This window comes from Molothrus ater, chromosome 29, assembly GCF_012460135.2.
Source record: "Molothrus ater isolate BHLD 08-10-18 breed brown headed cowbird chromosome 29, BPBGC_Mater_1.1, whole genome shotgun sequence".
In the NCBI taxonomy this organism is placed as follows: domain Eukaryota; kingdom Metazoa; phylum Chordata; class Aves; order Passeriformes; family Icteridae; genus Molothrus; species Molothrus ater.
Window position 1 is genome coordinate 2850080 of NC_050506.2, and position 20301 is coordinate 2870380.

Consider the following 20301-nt stretch of genomic DNA (forward strand, 5'->3'; position numbering starts at 1 on the left):
ACACAGACTTGAGGGGCTGCAGGCCATGATTTTGCCTCAGAGTGTGGAATTATGAGGCACTTTAGACACCAGAAGGAGTAAAAAGCTGTTTTTTCCACAGTCCAAGCTGCCTGATACACCCACAGCACAGTAAAGGTCCTGCCTGAGGACTCAGAGTGGAAAAATCAACAAGGCCATGGATTTCCCCTTCCCCTGCTGGAGCTGCACGTTCTGTTCCAGCACCTTGTGGTGGAATTTGCTTCAGCTGCTCCCTGTGCCTGCAGAGGCATTTGGTGCCCAGCAGCTGCAGTTTGGTCTCCTTTGTCCCCTGCTGATGGCACACAGAGCTCAGAAATGTCCTACAGAGGGACATTTCTCTCTTGAAAGGGCATTTCTCTAATGAAGGTCACCAAGATCAGATCAGAGGCACACAAGGAAAATTTACCACACTGGGACAGAAATTATCTTAATGCTCTGAACACCTGGAAGATGCCACAAGCCCCTGATAAAACATCATCCATTTCAACAGAAAATGTAAAAGCAAGTTCTGATACAGCCCTTGAAGTAAAAAAAAGACATGAGAAACCCAAAGGCTGAACTCTGGACAGAACAGACAATGCAGAGCAACACCCAGCAAGGAGAACTGAATGCAAATTCCAGAATCTTGCAGATGGGATAATGAATGCTGGTTTTTGACCTTTTTCTAAATTCCCCATTTTCCTGAAGGCTCTCCTATTTCCCTCTAGCAAACTTATCAGCTGGTTTCACTCGTTCAAGAGCAGTTTCCTGATAATGATAAAGGGTTCTTTCTAACCTTGTGAATATTTGTAGGATGAAATTAAAAAATAATCAGTGAGCTGAATTGTGTGGCTGTGGCAGCTGCCTTGGAGAGATTCAGGAATTGAGAGCACAGTCCAGAAGAGATAAGCTTTAGGGAACACACAAGCAACGAGCTGGGTGTTTTAATGCCCATTCTGCACTAAAATACTGGAGGTCTGACAGCCTTCTTGGCCTTTACTTCTAAATGTTAACTACCAGCAGTTGGCTCAGCATCATCCTCCCCTGGCCAGGACAGCCCTGTGCTAATTAACATTTCTTCATCAACAGCCTGTGAGAATTCTGACTGTGTGTCACTCCCAGCACTGCAGAGAGAGCAGCTTCCACTCTTGAAAAATGAAAGTATTTTTGCCACAAGCAGCAGCTTCCACTTGTGAAAAATGAAAGTGTTTTTGCCACAAGCAGCAGCTTCCACTTGTGAAAAATCAAAGTATTTTTGCCAGGGTAATGCTACAAGTGGCAGCTTCCACTTGTAAAAAATCAAAGTATTTTTGCCCCAAGTGGCAGCTTCCACTTGTGAAAAATGGAAGTGTTTTTGCCAGGGTAATGCCAGAGATCCCTGCACACTGCTGGCCCCAGAGGCAGCACCTACCCTGGCGGAGCAGCAGATCATCCCTCAAGAGGCAGATGTAATAAACACAGCCAGGCTGGGCATAGTGGGGCCGAGGGATCATGGGAACCTCCTGCAGGGAAAAAGAAAGGGAGTTGTGAGATTGATAAGATAGGAAATAGTTGGTTATAGGTTTTTTGTTATAAGGTATTATATAATTTTCTGACCCAATAAGCTGATGTTAACAGAGTTTATTTTGCTTTTTTGATTTATCACTTTAATTTCTTTTTACTGTAATGTGGATATTTTTGTCCAATAAGGTCTTAGTACATGTTTGTAATATGTAATAAGTAACATATTACATATGTTTTTATTATAACATCTAAACTTTTAGCTTATTTTATACAATTACATTATTACTATACTACAAAACTTTTTATCATCTTATTTTATTATAAATACATATATTATATTATATTATATTATATTATATTATATTATATTATATTATATTATATTATATTATATTATATTATATTATATTATATTATATATATAATATAATATATATTATATTATATATAATATTATATATATTATATTATATTACATTATATTACATTATATATATGTTTTATATAGATTTTTATATAGATGTGTATATAGATGTATTATAGATATATATTTTCTTACTTAAAGAATATTCTTACTTATAACTATAGAAGCCTAAGTTTATGATTTTTCTATTCAATGTTTGTGTGTTTTGCTTTTACATTAATTTAGGCTTCTTCTAAGGCTACAAATCAAACCCTCTTGAGACTGTGAGGATTCCTATCTTTCTGATTCCCACACCACCCTATGGAAATACACAGAGAAAACTGAGAAAAAAACAGAGAAAAACTGACCCCTCGTGGAACTGAACCTAAATCAAGGAAGCTTCACCAATCCCAAAAGATACAAATTCAAAATACAAATACAAAAAAACCCTAAGGAGCTGCTGTAATTTTATAAGAGTGATAGGAAGGAGAGTTTTGTTTTACCCTGTTCACAGCTCGAGGTTCACACTGCTCACACAGGTAGTGTTCAACATCTGAGTTCACACCCATGCAGTCACAGTGCTGCCACACCTGGAAGAACAGGTACATCCCAGTCACAAAGTCCTGGCCCAGATTACAGCTGCAAGCTGCATTTTCTCAACAAATATTAAGGAAAGCAAGAAAATAAGCTTCACACAGGAAATTCAAGATTTTCTATGAACTATTTCACACCATGTCAGCACACAGACAAGATCTCCATGCAACAGAAATATCTTTGCCTTCCAGACTGATTTATTCATGCAATAAAAAACCTCACAGCAACCCAGCACTGCTCGTGTCTCTGAATACCCAAGACCCAGCAACACCTCAACACCCACCATGCACTTTTCACACTGGATCATGAGCCCCTCGTCCTTGTAGAGGCCGCAGATGCAGCGGATGACGTCCTCGTCCTTCTCGTGCCCGTTGTCCTTGTCACACACCGAGGTCTCGCTGCTGTCGGCCTCGCTCGCCGTCTCCCCCACGATCTCGTCGATCTGGGCCGAGGCCTCGTGCCGTGCGTTGTAGTAGGCCTTGCGCAGCCGGCACACGTCCCGCCCCGTCGGGGACTTCCTGCCGTAGTATTTCTGAAAAAAATCACAAAAAAAACCCCAAAAAAGCTTTACTTCCAAGTCCTGTCTATTTTAGCTCCTGTCTGTGTACACCTGGGAGGCCTGGTGGCCTCTCCATGTCCCCTCCTGACCCTGGACAGAGTCAGTAGGCCTTGCGCAGCCGGCACACGTCCCGCCCCGTCAGGGACTTCCTGCTGTAGTATTTCTGAAAAAAATCACAAAAAACCCCAAAAAAGCTTTACTTCCAAATCCTGTCTATTTTAGCTCCTGTCTGTGTACACCTGGGAGGCCTGGTGGCCTCTCCATCTCCCTCCTGACTCTACTCTCAGAGTATCAGTAGGCCTTGCGCAGCCGGCACACGTCCCGCCCTGTCAGGGACTTCCTGCCGTAGTATTTCTGAAAAAAATCACAAAAAACCCCAAAAAAGCTTTACTTCCAAATCCTGTCTATTTTAGCTCCTGTCTGTGTACACCTGGGAGGCCTGGTGGCCTCTCCATCTCCCTCCTGACTCTACTCTCAGAGTATCAGTAGGCCTTGCGCAGCCGGCACACGTCCCGCCCCGTCGGGGACTTCCTGCCATAGTATTTCTGAAAAAAATCACAAAAAAAACCCCCCAAAAAAGCTTTACTTCAAGTCCTGTCCTGTTTAGCTCCCATCCATGCACACCTGGGAGGCTTGGTGGCCTCTCCATGTCCCTCCTGACCCTGGCCACTGTTGTAGTAGGCCTTGCACAGCCTGCCCCATCGGGGACTTCCTGGTATTTCTATAAAAACCAATAAAAAACCCAGAAGTGCTTTATTTCCTTTTTAGCTCCTGGGAGGGGTTCTCCCTACAGCTGCAACCCCAAAGCTGGGGTGGCCACTCAATCTTCCTCATGACTCTGGCCAGCATTGTAGTAGGCTTTGTACAGCCGGCACACATCCCACCCTGTCGGGGACTTCCTGCCGTAGAGTATTTCTACAAAAATCACAAAAAACCTAAAAAGTGCTTTATTTCCTGTTTAGCTCCTGTCTCTGTGCACACCTGGGAGGCCTGGTAGCCTCTCCATCTCCCTCCTGACTCTACTCTCAGAATATCAGTAGGCCTTGTGCAGCCGGCACACGTCCCGCCCCACTGGGGACTTCCTGCCATAGTATTTCTATAAGAACCAACAAAAAAACCCAAAAGTGCTTTATTTTCTTTTTAGCTTCTGGGAGGGGTTCTCTCTACAGCTGCAGCCCCAAACCTGGGGTGGCCTCTCCGTCTCCTTCCTGACTCTGGCCAGAATACCAGTAGGCCTTGCACAGCCCGTCCTGTTGGGGACTTCCTGCTGTAGTATTTCTGCAAAAACCACCAAAAACCCCAAAAAGTGCTTTATTTCCAAGTCCTGTCCTGTTTAGTTCCTGTCCATGCATGTCTGGGAGGCCTGGTGGCCTCTCCATGTCCCTCCTGACCCTGGCCAGCCTTGTAGCAGGCCTTGCACAGCTGGCACACGTCCTGCCCTGTTGGGGACTTCCTGCTGTAGTATTCCTGCAAAGACAACACAAAACCCCAAAAAGTGCTTTATTTCCTGTTTAGCTCCCGAGAGGGGCTCTCCCTACAGCTGCAGCCCCAAACCTGGGGTGAGGTCTCCATGTCCCTCCTGACTCCGGCCAGCAGGTGCATGGATGTGACACGGACAGGGGAGGAACTGAGAGCAGCCCTGGGAGGAGGATTTGGGGTGATGGGTGACCAAAAACTCAACGTGCTCTGGCCCTGCGTGTTCACAGGCCAGAAACCACCCCTGCCCTGGGCTGCATCCAAAGGAATATGGGCAGTAGATCAAGGAAAGGGATTTTTCCTCTCTGCTTTGCTCTCCTGAGACTCCACCTGAGGTGCTGTGTCCAGTTCCAGGGCCCCCAATGCAAGAAGGACATGGAACTGTTGGAGCAGGTCCAAGGGAGGCCATGAAGTTGCTGAGGGGCCTGGAGCCAGGCTGGGAGGGCTGGGAATTCTCAGCCTGGAGAAGAGAAGGTTGTGTGGAGACCTCAGAGGTCCTTGCAGGGTCTGAAGGGGCTCCAGGGAAGCTGGAGAGGGACTGTTCATCAGGAACTGGAGTGACAGGACAAGGGGGAATGGGTTCAAACTGGAAAAGGGAGAATTTAGGTTGGATAGATGGGAGATATTCCCTGTGAGGGTGGGGAGGCCCTGGCACAGATGCCCAGAGCAGCTCTGGCTCCTTCTGGTCCCTGGAAGGGTTCCAGGCCAGGCTGGACAGAGCTTGGAGCAGCCAGGAACAGGGGAAGATGTCCCTGCCCATGGCAGGGGGTGGAATGGGATGAGCTTTAAGGTCCCTCCTAGCCTAAACCATTCCATGATTCTGTGATTCCATGACACCTCACACTGAAAAACAGGGTATCCCTTCCAAAAGGAATGAAAATTTCTTTAGATCAGCTATTCCTGAGTGTCCTTGACCTTCTCTGTGACCCAAGGCAGTCAAGGGCTCATGATTTGCTATGGAGCCCTCATCAGGAATGGATCAGCACAAGTTCTCTTCCTCCAGAATAAATTTCTTCCTTTATTCCTGTAAGAGCATTAAAAGAGGGCACATCCCTGCTGCCAGTGCAGCAGCTTTCAGGCCAGACAGAGCCTCACCTCTGCATTCCTGAAGACCTTCAGCATGTCCCCATCAAAAGCTTCCACAGTTTTGTAGTAACCAGTCAGGATCTGCTTCTCAATCGTGGCAAGGTCCAAGGGGTCAGAGATCTTTTCATAATAGTCTGCATTTCTACAACAGGAATGTTGGCACAATGTCAGGCTCAGCAGCAATCCCCACTGTGCAAATCCATCAGAGAAAGCAGCTCTGGGAAGGCAGCACTTACTTTTTCTTTGGGGGCAGGTTCAGGAGAGGAGCTGCCAGCGCCTGTCTGGAGGAGTCTGCAACAGGAACAGAGCTTAGTGACATCAGTGGAGTGAAACTTCTAAAGAAAAGCAACTAACAACATTCAATCTGGGTTAAAAAAAGGCTTTTCTGTTATCTGAGCCAAGGGGAATTGAAATGCTTCTGTATTTCTAGATGTTGGTGCCTGTAATTGCAGTACACGTAGCACAAGGACGACAGTTTCTGATTTTTTCTGGAATTTTGAAAAATCAATTTCAAAGGACAGCAACATCTGCAGATTCTGGTGGTAAAGCAGGGGGTTGAAGCTAAGCAAAGTGATTATTGGTAAGGGAAGAAATTTTAAAGAACAAGAGTGATTTAACCCCCCCCCGTATTTTTCTAGCATTTCCCATTTCCAGAGCTTGAAAACATACCCACGAAGATTTTTTTTAAAGAGAATCACCTTCACCTTTGTAGGCTATGATGCTGTCACATATCTCCTTGAAGATCTGAGCCAGGCGGGCGGCACGAGCCACCTCGAGGTTCTCCTCAGCCGCTGCCAAGCGCCGCGTCCGCACCGAGCGCGACGTCTGCAGCGCCGAGAACTGGGTCATGAACACATCTGGGAGAGGAGCACAGGGTCACCCCACATCACAGAGACATCCTGTGATACTACTGCCTTGGTGTAAATGTTAAAATGCACTTTATATGTGTGGTGTTCAAGTAACTTTGTTGTAAAGATATGGTTTTTATTTCTGTTGCTAATTAAGCTTAGACATAGTGAAATATAGCTGATATAAGTGATATAGCTGATATAGGTATATATTACAGATACACATTATAATATTGGCTTTTTGTAAATACTAAAATGGATTTTCTATGTGTAGTGTTAAAGTAACTTTGTTGTAAAGATATGGTTTTATTTCTGTCGTTAATTAAGCTTAGACATAGTAGTGAAATATAGCTGATATAAGTGAAATAGCTGATATAAGTATGTGTTATAGATACACATTATAATACTGGCTTTTGGTAAATATTAAAATGGATTCTACACGTGTGATGTTAAAGTAAGTTTGTTATACAGGTTTTATTTCTGTTGCTAATTAAGCTTTGATAGAATACTGAAATAGCTGATATAAGTATGTGTTATACATATAATATTATACATACATATTATATTATAATATTGGCTTTTCACAAATATTAAAATGGATTCTACATGTGTGGTGTTAAAGTAACTGTTATAAAGACATGGTTTTTATTTCTGTTGCTAATTAAGCTTAGACATAGTAGTCAAATATAGCTGATATAAGTGAAATAGCTGATATAAGTATATATTACAGATACACATTAGAATATTGGCTTTTTGTAAATATTAAAATGGATTCTACATGTGTGATGTTAAAGTAAGTTTGTTATACAGTTTTTATTTCTGTCGTTAATTAAGCTTAGACATAGTAGTCCAATATAGCTGATATGTGTTACAGATACACATTATAATATTGGCTTTTTGTCAATACTAAAATGGATTTTCTATGTGTGGTGTTAAAGTAACTTTGTTATAAAGATATAGTTTTTATTTCTGTCATTAATTAAGCTTAGACATAGTAGTGAAATATAGCTGATATGTGTTATAGATACCTATTATAATATTGGCTTTTTGCAAATGTTAAAATGGATTCTATATGTGTGGTGTTAAAGTAACTTAGTTATAAAGATACAGTTTTTATTTCTGTCATTAATTAAGCTTAGACATAGTAGTGAAATATAGCTGATATAAGTGAAATAGCTGATATAAGTATGTGTTATAGATACACATTATAATACTGGCTTTTGGTAAATATTAAAATGGATTCTACATGTGTGATGTTAAAGTAAGTTTGTTATACAGTTTTTATTTCTGTTGCTAATTAAGCTTAGATAGAATACTGAAATAGCTGATATAAGTATGTGTTATACATACAATATTATACATACATATTATATTATAATATTGGCTTTTCACAAATATTAAAATGGATTCTATATGTGTGGTGTTAAAGTAACTTTGTTATAAAGATATAGTTTTTATTTCTGTCATTAATTAAGCTTAGACATAGTAGTGAAATAGCTGATATGTGTTATAGATACACATTATAATACTGGCTTTTTGCAAATATTAAAATGGATTCTGTATGTGGGACATTAAAGTAACTTTGTTATAAAGATGTAGTTTTTCCTTCTGTGTTAATTAAGCTTAGTGAACTAGCTGATATAAGGATGCTTTGTTAAAATGCCTGCTGGGATGGGCTAACACCCAATGAACACAGGATGAGGACACCGGTACAGATCTGCCACCCATCAGCATTTGCTGTCTGAAGAGAGCATGGACCAAGGCCCAGACTGGAAGTGGTAAAGAGGAGCCAAAACCACAGCCAAGAAACATGCATGTTCTAAAAAGGTGGACCCAAGGAGGGGCCATGTAAAATAGCTCCTGGAATATGTAAACTGGTTTATGGATATGCATAAGGGTCTGTGAATATGCAACAGGCTGATGTAATGGAAAAGGTATTTAAGGGGTATCCCCAAAGATAACAGTGTGCTCTTGGCTGAGTGGCCATAACAACCTTTGCTCTCTGGTCCTTGTCTACAATTTCCTTTATAAAGCTTTTTAATTTTCACAGGAGAGTGAATGTGTTTTTCACACTCCACGCAATATATTCCTTTCTAAACCCGAAATTTGTAAGAGATCAAATCACAGCCTCTTCTCTGGTGTAGCAACTCCACCACTGATTATCAAATGAAGAAGCTGCAAGATGTAGGTGGGGCTGTGTGTTCTATTTCCATCTGTTAGAGGTGGGGCAGTTATCTCTGTTCATTGGGCAGTTCTCCTTATCTCTTCCACAACCAACCCTCCCTCTGGGTAATATCTTCTGTCCATGGCCACTGAGAGTCCCTGCAGGGCTGATCCAATCCCATCATCCCATGGGGAGATGCTCCGCCCAGGGGAGGAGCCAAGCATTCCTACCTGGATCCAATCTGAGCTTTGGGACAGCCCAGCAGCCTTTGCCCAGTGCATTCCCAGAGGAGCAGCTTCTGCTGCCCTGCATGGCCAGAGGGAGCCCAGGTCCATCTGCAGCAGCCCTGGAGCTGCAGAGGAAAACTCCCCCCTTGTGCAGGATCCCTGCTCCAGCAGAGCCACAGCTGGCACTGCAGGAGGGCTGAGCCCCCAAGGGATGGGGCTGTGCCACCCCCTGACACACAGGGGACAGGGCATGGGCTGACTCTGGCAGTGGGGTTTTTTTGTCTGTACTATTACATTTGTATTTTTATTTTTCCTAGTAAAGAACTGTTATTACTGCTCCCATATCTTTACCTGAGAGCCTTTTAATTTCAAAATCCTAATAATTCAGAGGGAGGGGGTTTACATTTTCCATTTCAGGGGAGGTTCCTGCCTTCCTTAGCAAACCAAGACAAATATACACCAACGTTGCAAGTTACTCATTCCAAGAATAGATTTAGCCAGAGTTTAACTCTTTGTGTCCCGGGGTGGCCTCACCAGATTTGATGTTGCCGTCGTCGCGGCAGATCCCGTTCCAGCGCGTGTACAGCGACGAGCTGTGCATGCTGTCACTGTGCTTCACCTCCTCCTGCTTCTGCCTGATCTTCTCCCAGTTCCGTACCAAGAACACGTGGTGCTTCAGCACAAAATTCCTGCAGGGATTAGGGAGCTGGTCAAGAAGCTCTTTTTACTGGAAAATTCATTCTTTAACATAGGGAAAAGCTGGATATTCAGAGGTGTAACCTGGGCATTCTCTGCTAGGTGGAGAGGAATTCCAGTTCTGCTAAAGCAGAACTAAAAAATGCTTTTTACTGGAAAATTCATTCTTTAACATAGGGAAAAGCTGGATATTCACAGGTGTAACCTGTGCACTCTCTGCTCAGTGGAGAGAAATTCCAGCCTGGCTGGTCAAGGAGAACTAAAAAATGCTTTTTACGGGAAAATTCATTCTTTAACATAGGGAAAAGCTGGATATTCAGAGGTGTAACCTGGGCATTCTCTGCTAGGTGGAGAGGAATTCCAGTTCTGCTAAAGCAGAACTAAAAAATGCTTTTTACTGGAAAATTCATTCTTTAACATAGGGAAAAGCTGGATATTCACAGGTGTAACCTGTGCACTCTCTGCTCAGTGGAGAGAAATTCCAGCCTGGCTGGTCAAGGAGAACTAAAAAATGCTTTTTACTGGAAAATTCATTCTTTAACATAGGGAAAAGCTGGATATTCAGAGGTGTAACCTGGGCATTCTCTGCTAGGTGGAGAGGAATTCCAGTTCTGCTAAAGCAGAACTAAAAAATGCTTTTTACTGGAAAATTCATTCTTTAACATAGGGAAAAGCTGGATATTCACAGGTGTAACCTGTGCACTCTCTGCTCAGTGGAGAGAAATTCCAGCCTGGCTGGTCAAGGAGAATTAAAAGCTGCATCCTCAGCAATTTCAGGATGCCCCATCTTCTAGAAGAACACATCAATATTTGCATATCACTCCATTCCTGAGGCAAATCCCCCTGAAATCAGCCCTTACCTTTCCCTGTTAGACATGGGCTTCATCTGCAGCTGAGGTGTCAGCCTGGTTGGGGCATTCACACTTTCACTGGGTTCCTCAGGGATGTGGCCCCTCTGGAAAACAGATTGTTCTGATAGACAGGAAAAACTGTGCCAAGAACTCAGCACAGCAGCCAAAGCAGTCCCTGAGACAGAACCTGCAGCATTTCTCTACTGTATTTCTGTTTAAAGTTTGGGTTTCTGTTTCAAGTTTAAAATTTACAAATACCCCAGTTTTTGATAGGAAATCAGCACAGACTGATTTCCTATCAACCTCACCCACCCAAACTCTGTCTTTGCTACTTACTCTCTTCTTTAGTTTGTGCTTTGACTTCCTCTTCTCTTTTGACCTCCCAGGTCTTCTGTGGGTGCTCACAGGCTGGTTGCTTTTGCTTGAGAGTCCATTCATGCGTTGACTTTTACCCCCAATTATTCCTCTGCATTTGTCAAAGCCACATTTGCAGAGTTGCTTTGAGGAAAAAGAAAAAAATCTAATAAACCCAAAGGTCTAGATTCTCTCTCTATATTAAAAAGAACATTTTCTGTCTAGTACAGCACAACAGGTTTTGTTGTTTTCACACTTTACAGAACTATTAGGCCATAGTGAGATTTTTCAAGGTCTCACAGTGGGGTTTTTACCTGTTTTTCAACATTAAATGAGTGGAAGTTGTAGTCATAGGTGAGCTCTGTCCCAGCAGGCATGTCCTTCAGTGCATACAGCCCGATCCGATACACACCATTCACAGACCTGAGGGGAAAATACAACCAAACACCCCAAAAATTCAACAAGAATTCAAAAAGATTCATAAAATCATCTTTTTGCACAGAGTGGCGGTGTTAGAGACAGGCAGCAACACCTCTGCTGTGCCCTGGCTTATGCTTGTGCAGATCTTTTATTTATCTCTTACAATAAACTTTGAAAGCTTAAAAGTGAACACCACATTTAACAAGAGTAGCAATGCCAGGGTCTCTCCACCCTCACAGGGAATATTTCCTTCCCAATATTCCATCTAACCCTGCCCTCTGGCAGTGGGAAGACATTGCCCCTTGTCCTGTCACTCCAGGCCCTTGTGAATGATCTCTCTCCATCTTTCCTGCAGCTCCTTCAGGTACTAGAAGGACACAATTCGGTCACTTGGAGCTCTTCTTCTCCAGGGTGAACAATCCCCATTCTTTCAGCCTTTCCTCACAGCACAGCTGCTCCTTCTCTCTAATTAATTTGGTGCTTCCTCCAGACTCACTCCAGCAGCTCCACATCCTTCCTGTGATGGGACCCCAGGCTGGAGGCAGCTCTGCAGGAGGAGTCTCACCTGAGCAGGGCAGAATCCTCTCTTTCTCTTCAACTATTTTATTTTGATTTGGATTTTCAAATTTCAAACTTTACTATTGCTTAAATCTAGAATTATCTGAGAACCACGAGCTACTTTGATGTACAGTGACTCCTGTTCCACCATCTGCCCATCACTCACTACAAATCCCTCAGCAGTATTTCCTCCTAAGTGCAGGTATGACACAGGCTGTGCTGCAATCCCACTATTTCCTTTTTTCCTGCTTTAAAAAGATATTTGAATTGTCAAAAAGAAAGGGTTTATATACAGATAGATGATTTTAGAGCAGCAGATTAGGAGTGTGAAAACCAGCAATACTGGGAGGGAAACAGCCCAGTGTAACCAGTAATGCTGGGAGGGAAAGGTCCCAGTGTGACAGCCAGCAGTGCTGGATCTGCCAGCAAACTTGGATCCTATCTCCAAAGCATCCAGCACTCACCAACCCTACACAGCTTCTCTTGAGCAACATGAGCACCATGTAAGGATTGTTTCCAGTTTGACTCCCCGTTGATGCAGGGTGACTTCACCATAGGGAATAATGTGCTCTGATTCCATTGATTCAGGAGGCTGAAGAAATGCTTTATTAAGCTACACTGTATTACACTAATACTATAGGGTTTTAGAGATAATATACTAAAGAGATACTAAGGAAAAACCCATGAGTGTCTGAGACACTCACAACACAGCTTTGACCCAACTGGCCAATCAATCCAAACAACCATCACCAGTGTCTAATTAACAAATCACTCTCAGTCAACAATCTCCACAACATATTCCACATGTGCCAAACAACAAGAGCAGCAAGTAGAGATAAGAATTGTTTTCTTCTCTGAACTTCTCACTGCCTTCTCCAGGAAAAATCCTGGGAGAGAGGATTATGTCTCTCTCTGTTCAGAGAATGTCAATACCACAAGTCCCCTCCCTATTTTTAGACCTGACTCCCTCAGCTGAACTGGTTCTCCCTCTCTCTCTGGGCACACAGGTCCGGCAGGAGCAGAATCCCTTTGCTCACCATTTCTGCATCTCACAGTTGGGGTTGCAGCTGTGGTTGATGAAGCGAGCCTCGTTGCCCATGCGGTAGCTGTCGATGACCATGCCGCTGTCCAGGTTCAGGCAGTAATGGTCGCTGTGGTTGTGGTACTGCTCAATCATCCGGTTCCTGTGGGGCAACACACGGTGGAACTTGTCATTCTGCTTGTCCCCACACAGCACACAGGGAGCAGCACAGTTAGAGCACATTGCACATTTCAGAGAGGGCTTTTGGCCTAGGTTGGAAATGGGCGTGTGTTTTCTATTCCTATCTGTGGAGCAATTATCTGCTGTTCATTGGGCAGCTCTCTTTATCTCTTCCACAATCAATCCTCCCTCCAGGAGATATCTGCTGTTAATGAGCCATTAATTATTAATTATCTTCTGTCCATGGCCAGTGAGTGTCCCTGCAGGGCTGATCCAATCCCATCATCCCATGGGGAGATGCTGCGCCCAGGGGAGGAGCCAAGCATTCCTACCTGGATCCAATCTGAGCTTTGGGACAGCCCAGCAGCCTTTGCCCAGTGCATTCCCAGAGGAGCAGCTTCTGCTGCCCTGCATTGCCAGAGGGAGCCCAGGCCCATCTCCAGCAGCCCTGGAGCTGCAGAGGAAAACTCCCCCCTTGTGCAGGATCCCTGCTCCAGCAGAGCCACAGCTGGCACTGCAGGAGGGCTGAGCCCCCATGGGATGGGGCTGTGCCACCCCCTGACACACAGGGGCCAGGCCACGGCCTGTTCTGGCTCTGGCAGTGTTGTTTTGTATTACTGCATTGTTTATATTTTTTTTCTTTTTAAAATTTTCTTCCCCAATAAAGAACTGTTATTCCTGCTCCCATAGCTTTACCTGAGAGCCCCTTAATTTCAAAATTATAACAATTCAGAGGGAGGGGGTTTACATTTTCCATTTCAGGGGAGGCTCCTGCCTTCCTGAGCAGACAGACACCTGTCTTGTCAAACCAAGACAGTTTTGAAGAAAAAGCAATGATAATCTTATATATTTTATAGAACCCTACACCTAGAGATGGAGAAAAACCACTATTGTACCTATTTTTATAAGTCAAGGCCACTGACAGAGCTTGGGTTAGAATTTAGAAATTTCCTCTTCTGGAATGCTCCCTTTTGGGTTCTGCAGATGATTTGCACACATTTCATGTATGGAAGAGAAAATGCGAGTGTACATTCCTTGGGGTGTCTGTGTATGCACATGTGAACAACTCGCTTCCTTCTGGGCAGTGGGCAGGTTCTGGAATCATCCATGGCTCACAGAGCACAGGGACAGGAGTCAGAGCTTATTTCTATATGAGGAGAATGCAGCTGCCTTCTGGTGCAGCTCTGAGAGCAACAAGTCCCTCCAGCTTCAAATATCCCACAGAGTTAACAAGACAATTTCTTTCTTTCAGTGCTTCCACTTGTTCTTTTTCCTTCACATCTTCCTGCAGAAGCCCATGGCCCTTCCAGCCCCACTCTGCCCCTCAGTTCCACCTGGAGCAGCCCAAATCCTGCAGAGTTCTCATTTCAGATCCAGCCACTTGTGGCATTTTGCATTTATAGGGCAGATGAGGCAGATGATCCATTTCAAACATGAATCACCCCTCAATACTGGACTGTGAAAAACCAAAACCCCCAAATTCCAAGCCTGCCTTTCCCCCTCATCCTCCCCTTTGCTCCAGGCCGAGTGACCAATTAGAATTTCCCAATCTAATCAACACATGCATGACCTAGAGTAGAACTTATAATTACTATTAAATACCATAAAATACATACCAATGTTACAAATTACTCATTGCAAGGATCTCTACACTGGATTTACACAGAGTTTAACTGTCCATGTCCCTAAAGGTCATTTGTGAGCCTTCCATGCTAAATGCATTTTGTATTTATAGGGCAGATGACCCATTTTAAACATTATTCACCCCTCAATACTGGACTGAGAAAAACTTGGTTGACCAAAACCCCCAGAATTCTAAACCTTCCTTTCCCCCTCATCCTCCCCTTTGGGAAATTCTAATTGGTCACTCAGCCTGGAACAATCTAATCAACACATGCATGACCTAGAGTAGAACTTATAATCACTACTAAATACCATCAAATACGTACCAATGTTACAAATTACTCATTGCAAGGATCTCTACACTGGATTTACACAGACTTTAACTGTCCATGTCCCTAAAGGTCATTTGTGAGCCTTCCATGCTAAATGCATTTTGTATTTATAGGGCAGATGACCCATTTTAAACATTAATTCACCCCTCAACACTGGACTGAGAAAAACTTGGTTGACCAAAACCCCCAGAATTCTAAACCTTCCTTTCCCCCTCATCCTCTCCTTTGCTCCAGGCCGAGTGATCAATTAGAATTTCCCAATCTAATCAACACATGCATGACCTAGAGTAGAACTTATAATTACTACTAAATACCATCAAATACGTACCAATGTTACAAATTACTCATTGCAAGGATCTCTACACTGGATTTGCACAGAGTTTAACTGTCCATGTCCCTAAAAGCCATTTATGATCCTTCCATGCTGAAGCAGCAAAGAAACATTCCTACCTGAATTCTTGCTCACTGACAACTTCTCCCAGGTATTCGATGATGAACTGTCCTGCCTTCAGGGGCTCCTTGGTGCGGATGCCCCAGCCCTTCTCCTCAGCCCTGAACCTCTCCAGGCACTGCACCCACTCGTGCCTCTGGATGCGCTGGTTGCAGCACTGCTCCCCACAGGGACACGTGTTGGGGGAGCACTCTGCAAAGATCATCCTGCAACACACAACACACAGCGTCAAGGGAGGGGAACGGCCCTTGGGATCTGTCATGTAAATAGAATCAAATCCTAAATGGAAAGATAAGAATCAAATCATAAAGGTGATAATAAAATAAATGTATATTATTAATATATAGTAAATATTTATTATGTTATTAATAATACAATCATTACTATAATGAAATTATTATAATAAAATTACTATAATTATAGTATATTTATATTTGTATATTTATATTTATTTAATAAATATATAATTATATAATATATTTATATATTTATATAATATATATTCTTAATATATTATAATATATTTATATATTATAATATATATTCATAATATAAATATATATTATAATCTACATAGATAAAATAAAATAATACATAAAATCATAAATCAATAGATGAAATCAAGAGAAAAATATAGAAATATAAAAAATACAGGAAAAAAATTTTAATATAAAAATATAAATATATAATATATATTTTTAAAATACATATTTATATAAACTATAGAAATATAAAATATTTATATTTGTACTAAATTATATATATATAAATATAATTTATTAATATATAATCTATAGAAAATAGAGGAGGGGGCACAGCTCAGGAGAGGGAACACAGCCCAGGAGAGGGGACACAGCCCAGGAGAGGGGACACCAGCCCAGGAGAGGGGGACACAGCCCAGGAGAGGGGGACACAGCCCAGGAGAGGGGGACACAGCCCAGGAGAGGGGACACAGCCCTGGAGAGGGGACACAGCCCAGGAGAGGGGACACAGCCAAGGAGAGGGGACACAGCCCAGGAGAGGGGACACAGCCCAGGAGAGGGGACACAGCCCAGGAGAGAGGGACACAGCCCAGGGGGGGGACACAGCCCAGGAGAGGGGACACAACACAGGGGGGGACACAGCCCAGGAGAGGGGACACAGCCCAGGAGGGGACACCAGCCCAGGAGGGGACACAGCCCAGGAGAGGGGACACAGCTCAGGAGGGGACACAGCCCAGGAGAGGGGACACAGCCAAGGAGAGGGGACACAGCCCAGGAGAGGGGACACAGCCCAGGAGAGGGGGACACAGCCCAGGGGGGGGACACAGCCCAGGAGAGGGGACACAACACAGGGGGGGACACAGCCCAGGAGAGGGGACACAGCCCAGGAGGGGACACAGCCCAGGAGAGGGGACACAGCCCAGGAGAGGGGGACACAGCCCAGGAGAGGGGACACAGCCAAGGAGAGGGGACACAGCCCAGGAGAGGGGGACACAGCCCAGGAGAGGGGACACAGCCCAGGAGAGGGGACACAGCCCAGGAAGGGGACACAGCCCAGGAGGGGGGACACCAGCCCAGGAGAGGGACACAGCCCTGGAGGGGGGACACAGCCCAGGAAGGGGACACAGCCCAGGAGGGGGGACACCAGCCCAGGAGAGGGACACAGCCCTGGAGGGGGGACACCAGCCCAGGAGAGGGGGACACAGCCCAGAAGAGGGGACACAGCCAAGGAGGGGACACAGCCCAGGAGAGGGGGACACAGCCCAGGAGAGGGGACACCAGCCCAGGAGGGGACACAGCCCAGGAGAGGGGACACCAGCCCAGAAGAGGGGACACAGCCCAGGAGGGGACACAGCCCAGGAGAGGGGACACAGCCCACGGTCCCTGGGACCTGGAGCTGCTCCTGTGGCTGCTCCACCATGCCAGGGCTGGGGCTGAGCTGGGAGGGAACTGGTCTGACTGGGAGCACTGGGAGTGTGGGGGTGACAATCTGGGGGAGCCCAGAGCTGCTCCAGGAGGCTCCAAGTGGGAATTTCCCTCCCTGTGATGCTGCCTTTGTTGCTGGGGTGCACCCAGCACAAGTCAGTTCCTAGGAGATGATGAGAAAGAATCCATTTCTAACCTGTTCAGACAATCCTCCACACAGCCCTTGCCACTGTCATCCTCTGGTTTCTTACAATTGCAGGTGGTGGCCTCGTAGCCAGAGAGAGGTTTGACATCCACATAGACATCTAGAGGGGAAAAAAAAAAAAGAAAAAAAAGAAAAAACAAACTCAAATAGGGAACAGAATTCTTTTCAGGTGAAAAACAGAACTGTTTATCTACAGTATTTTCATTCCAATCAGTAAAGTAAAAAAAAAAGCAGGTGGAAGTGTCTTTGGTAGGACAAAGAGCAGGACAGAAAGGAGGGTGTCACATGAAAATTCCACAGTTATCACAGTTTAGTAAGAAGATTTTACTTACTGGAACGGATTTTTTTATAAAGTGGGACATCTGGCTTTTTATACAACTAAAAGGAAGAGAAAGAAAATTTTAATACATTGCATAAGTGCATCTGTTATTCAAAGGGATCAGGGAAATTATGTTCTGTACATAGGCAACTGCTCTGGAATCATTGCTAGAAATCTGTGTTCTCCTCCCTAGGCTCAGACTGCATTAACAAATAGGTCACAAAAAGGACCTGAATAAGAAGAATTTGGGCTTGGTGAGACAGTGGAGCAGTTTGTTCACCACATTATTTATTCTGTCTGCCCAGAGCAATGTGGCAAACAGCTGTCCTGAGGACAGGCTCCTCTGAACAGGGCTTAGAAGAAGAGGAATTATTTATACCTACTTTGGAGAAACCATCTTTGGTGCAATCACCATGTGCCAATGCTTAAAAAAGTGAAAACAAAAAAAAAACAAGGTGCTGATTTATCAAAGTGACTCAATGATCTTAAGGGTTTTTTTTGCAATCTAAAGGATCCTGGGATTCTCTAAGAACTGTGAGTACAGGGGGGAACCATGAGAAATGCAGATTCATCTTCTCTGCAGATGGAGATGATGGGAAGGGAAAGGGGAGCTTAAATCACAACTCATAATTTTATATATCTTTCAGCCTGTCAAACAAACTTTGAGGAATAATTTACAATTATTCTCTATTTCACACACATTTCCTGCACTAAGAGCCTTCCCTCAGTGACCCTTGTGGCCCACAGGGACAACCCAGACATCTCCACACCCCTGTACAGAGAAACTCCTCTGCAAGGGCCTCCAATATTCCAGGGCGAGCTCAAAAATGTCAAGGAAACAGATTCCATGTATTTATTACTTATAAAATACTGAACAGATGAGACAGGCCATTGTTAATATATGGCAAGAAAGTGTTCTAGGCTGAAATGCTCCTGAGTTGAGGATCAGATTCCAGGGGTGTTGGAGTGCAGCTGGAGCCACAGCACCTGGGAATGTGTCCTGCACATTTACATATCTGAGAGCACTTCCCCACCACAGAGCTGAGGGAAGAAGATTCTCCCTTAAATCCTGTGGTAAATCACTTGGTGGAAACATCCCAGGCAATAAAAAAAAATCCTATTTTTAAGCCTGCACATATTTAAAGCTCTTTAAAAAGAACGAGACTGTTAAACAGTTTCTCTCCTTTCCTCAGTATGAAAATTTCAGCTTGCAAGTGAAAAATAAATTCCACTCTGCTGGGATTGATCCAAGAAAAATAAGGCCTGAAATTTCTCAGTGCTGCTGGCAGTACATCCCAATTCTCCTGAGGCGTGTCTGAAACCAGCTCCCCACACAGAGCAGCACTGCCAAAATAAAAGTCTGCAGCCAAATTAATGACTTTTGTCAGAGCAGAAACTCCCGGGGTTGCTATTTTGCAGGAGCTGGAATAAAGGGAATTTTCACCATGAAATGCACATGCAAATCCCTCGTCCCCTCCCGCAGCTGGGATGTGTGAACAGGCTCTCTCTGAGTGCTGCTGTTTCCTTCTGATCCCAATCTTGGCAAGCCCAGTGAGTTCTTATCTCCTACCTGGTTGTGTTTCCACTGCCAGAGGATGTCGTAAGGCAGCTGGAAGTCGATTCTCTTTTGTCTGAGGTACTTCCCTGAAAGCACAGAAAGGTTTGTAAGGGGCACACACTGCCAGCCACACGTCCTGAGACAAGGGGAGCTGCTCCCAGGCACCTGGCCAGGCTCTGGCAGGGCCTCTCAGGGCTGCAGGCACAAAGGAGAGGGGCAGAGGCCTCAGAGAATGTTCTGGATGGCAGGGCAGGCACAGGGAACCCCCCCAGGACACAGAACCGGGTCCTGCTCAGGAGGGGCCTCTGTGGGCAGCGAGGGATGGGAAGGGAGGGAGGGATGGGTGAGATCCTGCCATGGACAGCCCTGGACAGCGCTGCCCACACCTGAAACAGGTGAGCAGCCCTGAAACAAGTGAGCACCCCTGAAACAAGTGAGCACACCTGAAACAAGTGAGCACACCTGAAACAAGTGAGCACACCTGAAACAAGTGACAAGTGACCACAGCACTGACCACATCCAAAACAAGTGACCACAGCACTGCCCACACCTGAAACAAGTGAGCACAGCACTGAGCACCCCTGAAACAAGTGACCATACCTGAAACAAGTGACCACAGCACTGCCCACACCTGAAACAAGTGAGCATACCTGAAACAAGTGACTACACCTGAAACAAGTGACCATACCTGAAACAAGTGACAAGTGACCACAGCACTGACCACACCTGAAACAAGTGACCACAGCACTGCCCACACCTGAAACAAGTGAGCACACCTGAAACAAGTGACAAGTGACCACAGCACTGCCCACATCCAAAACAAGTGACCACAGCACTGCCCACACCTGAAACAAGTGACTACACCTGAAACAAGTGAGCACAGCACTGACCATACCTGAAACAAGTGACCACAGCACCTGACAGAACTGACCAAAACCCTGGACAGAACAGACCACAACACCTGACAGA

General features: G+C 44.7%; 1 protein-coding gene across 4 annotated transcripts in view; it reads right to left on the reverse strand.

Annotated features, from left to right (window-relative positions):
- LOC118695933 (histone-lysine N-methyltransferase ASH1L) overlaps positions 1 to 20301 on the reverse strand; it is an 81139-nt gene that overhangs the window by 10107 nt on the left and 50731 nt on the right. Inside the window, exons 8-22 of one of the 4 annotated variants that reach the window (XM_036397755.2) lie at positions 19345 to 19418; positions 17788 to 17833; positions 17447 to 17555; positions 15343 to 15549; positions 12774 to 12920; positions 11073 to 11181; positions 10741 to 10902; positions 10414 to 10508; positions 9392 to 9546; positions 6323 to 6475; positions 5855 to 5909; positions 5628 to 5760; positions 2781 to 3029; positions 2407 to 2493; positions 1409 to 1499 (exon numbers count right to left, since the gene is read on the reverse strand). In XM_036397755.2, coding sequence (XP_036253648.1) covers positions 1409 to 1499; positions 2407 to 2493; positions 2781 to 3029; positions 5628 to 5760; positions 5855 to 5909; positions 6323 to 6475; positions 9392 to 9546; positions 10414 to 10508; positions 10741 to 10902; positions 11073 to 11181; positions 12774 to 12920; positions 15343 to 15549; positions 17447 to 17555; positions 17788 to 17833; positions 19345 to 19418 — 1872 coding nt within the window. Of the gene's footprint in view, positions 1 to 1408; positions 1500 to 2406; positions 2494 to 2780; positions 3030 to 3250; positions 3411 to 3446; positions 3602 to 5627; positions 5761 to 5854; positions 5910 to 6316; positions 6476 to 9391; positions 9547 to 10413; positions 10509 to 10740; positions 10903 to 11072; positions 11182 to 12773; positions 12921 to 15342; positions 15550 to 17446; positions 17556 to 17787; positions 17834 to 19344; positions 19419 to 20301 lie in introns of those variants that run through there. The other 3 variants (XM_036397754.2, XM_036397758.2, XM_036397756.2) reach the window with 3 other exon arrangements.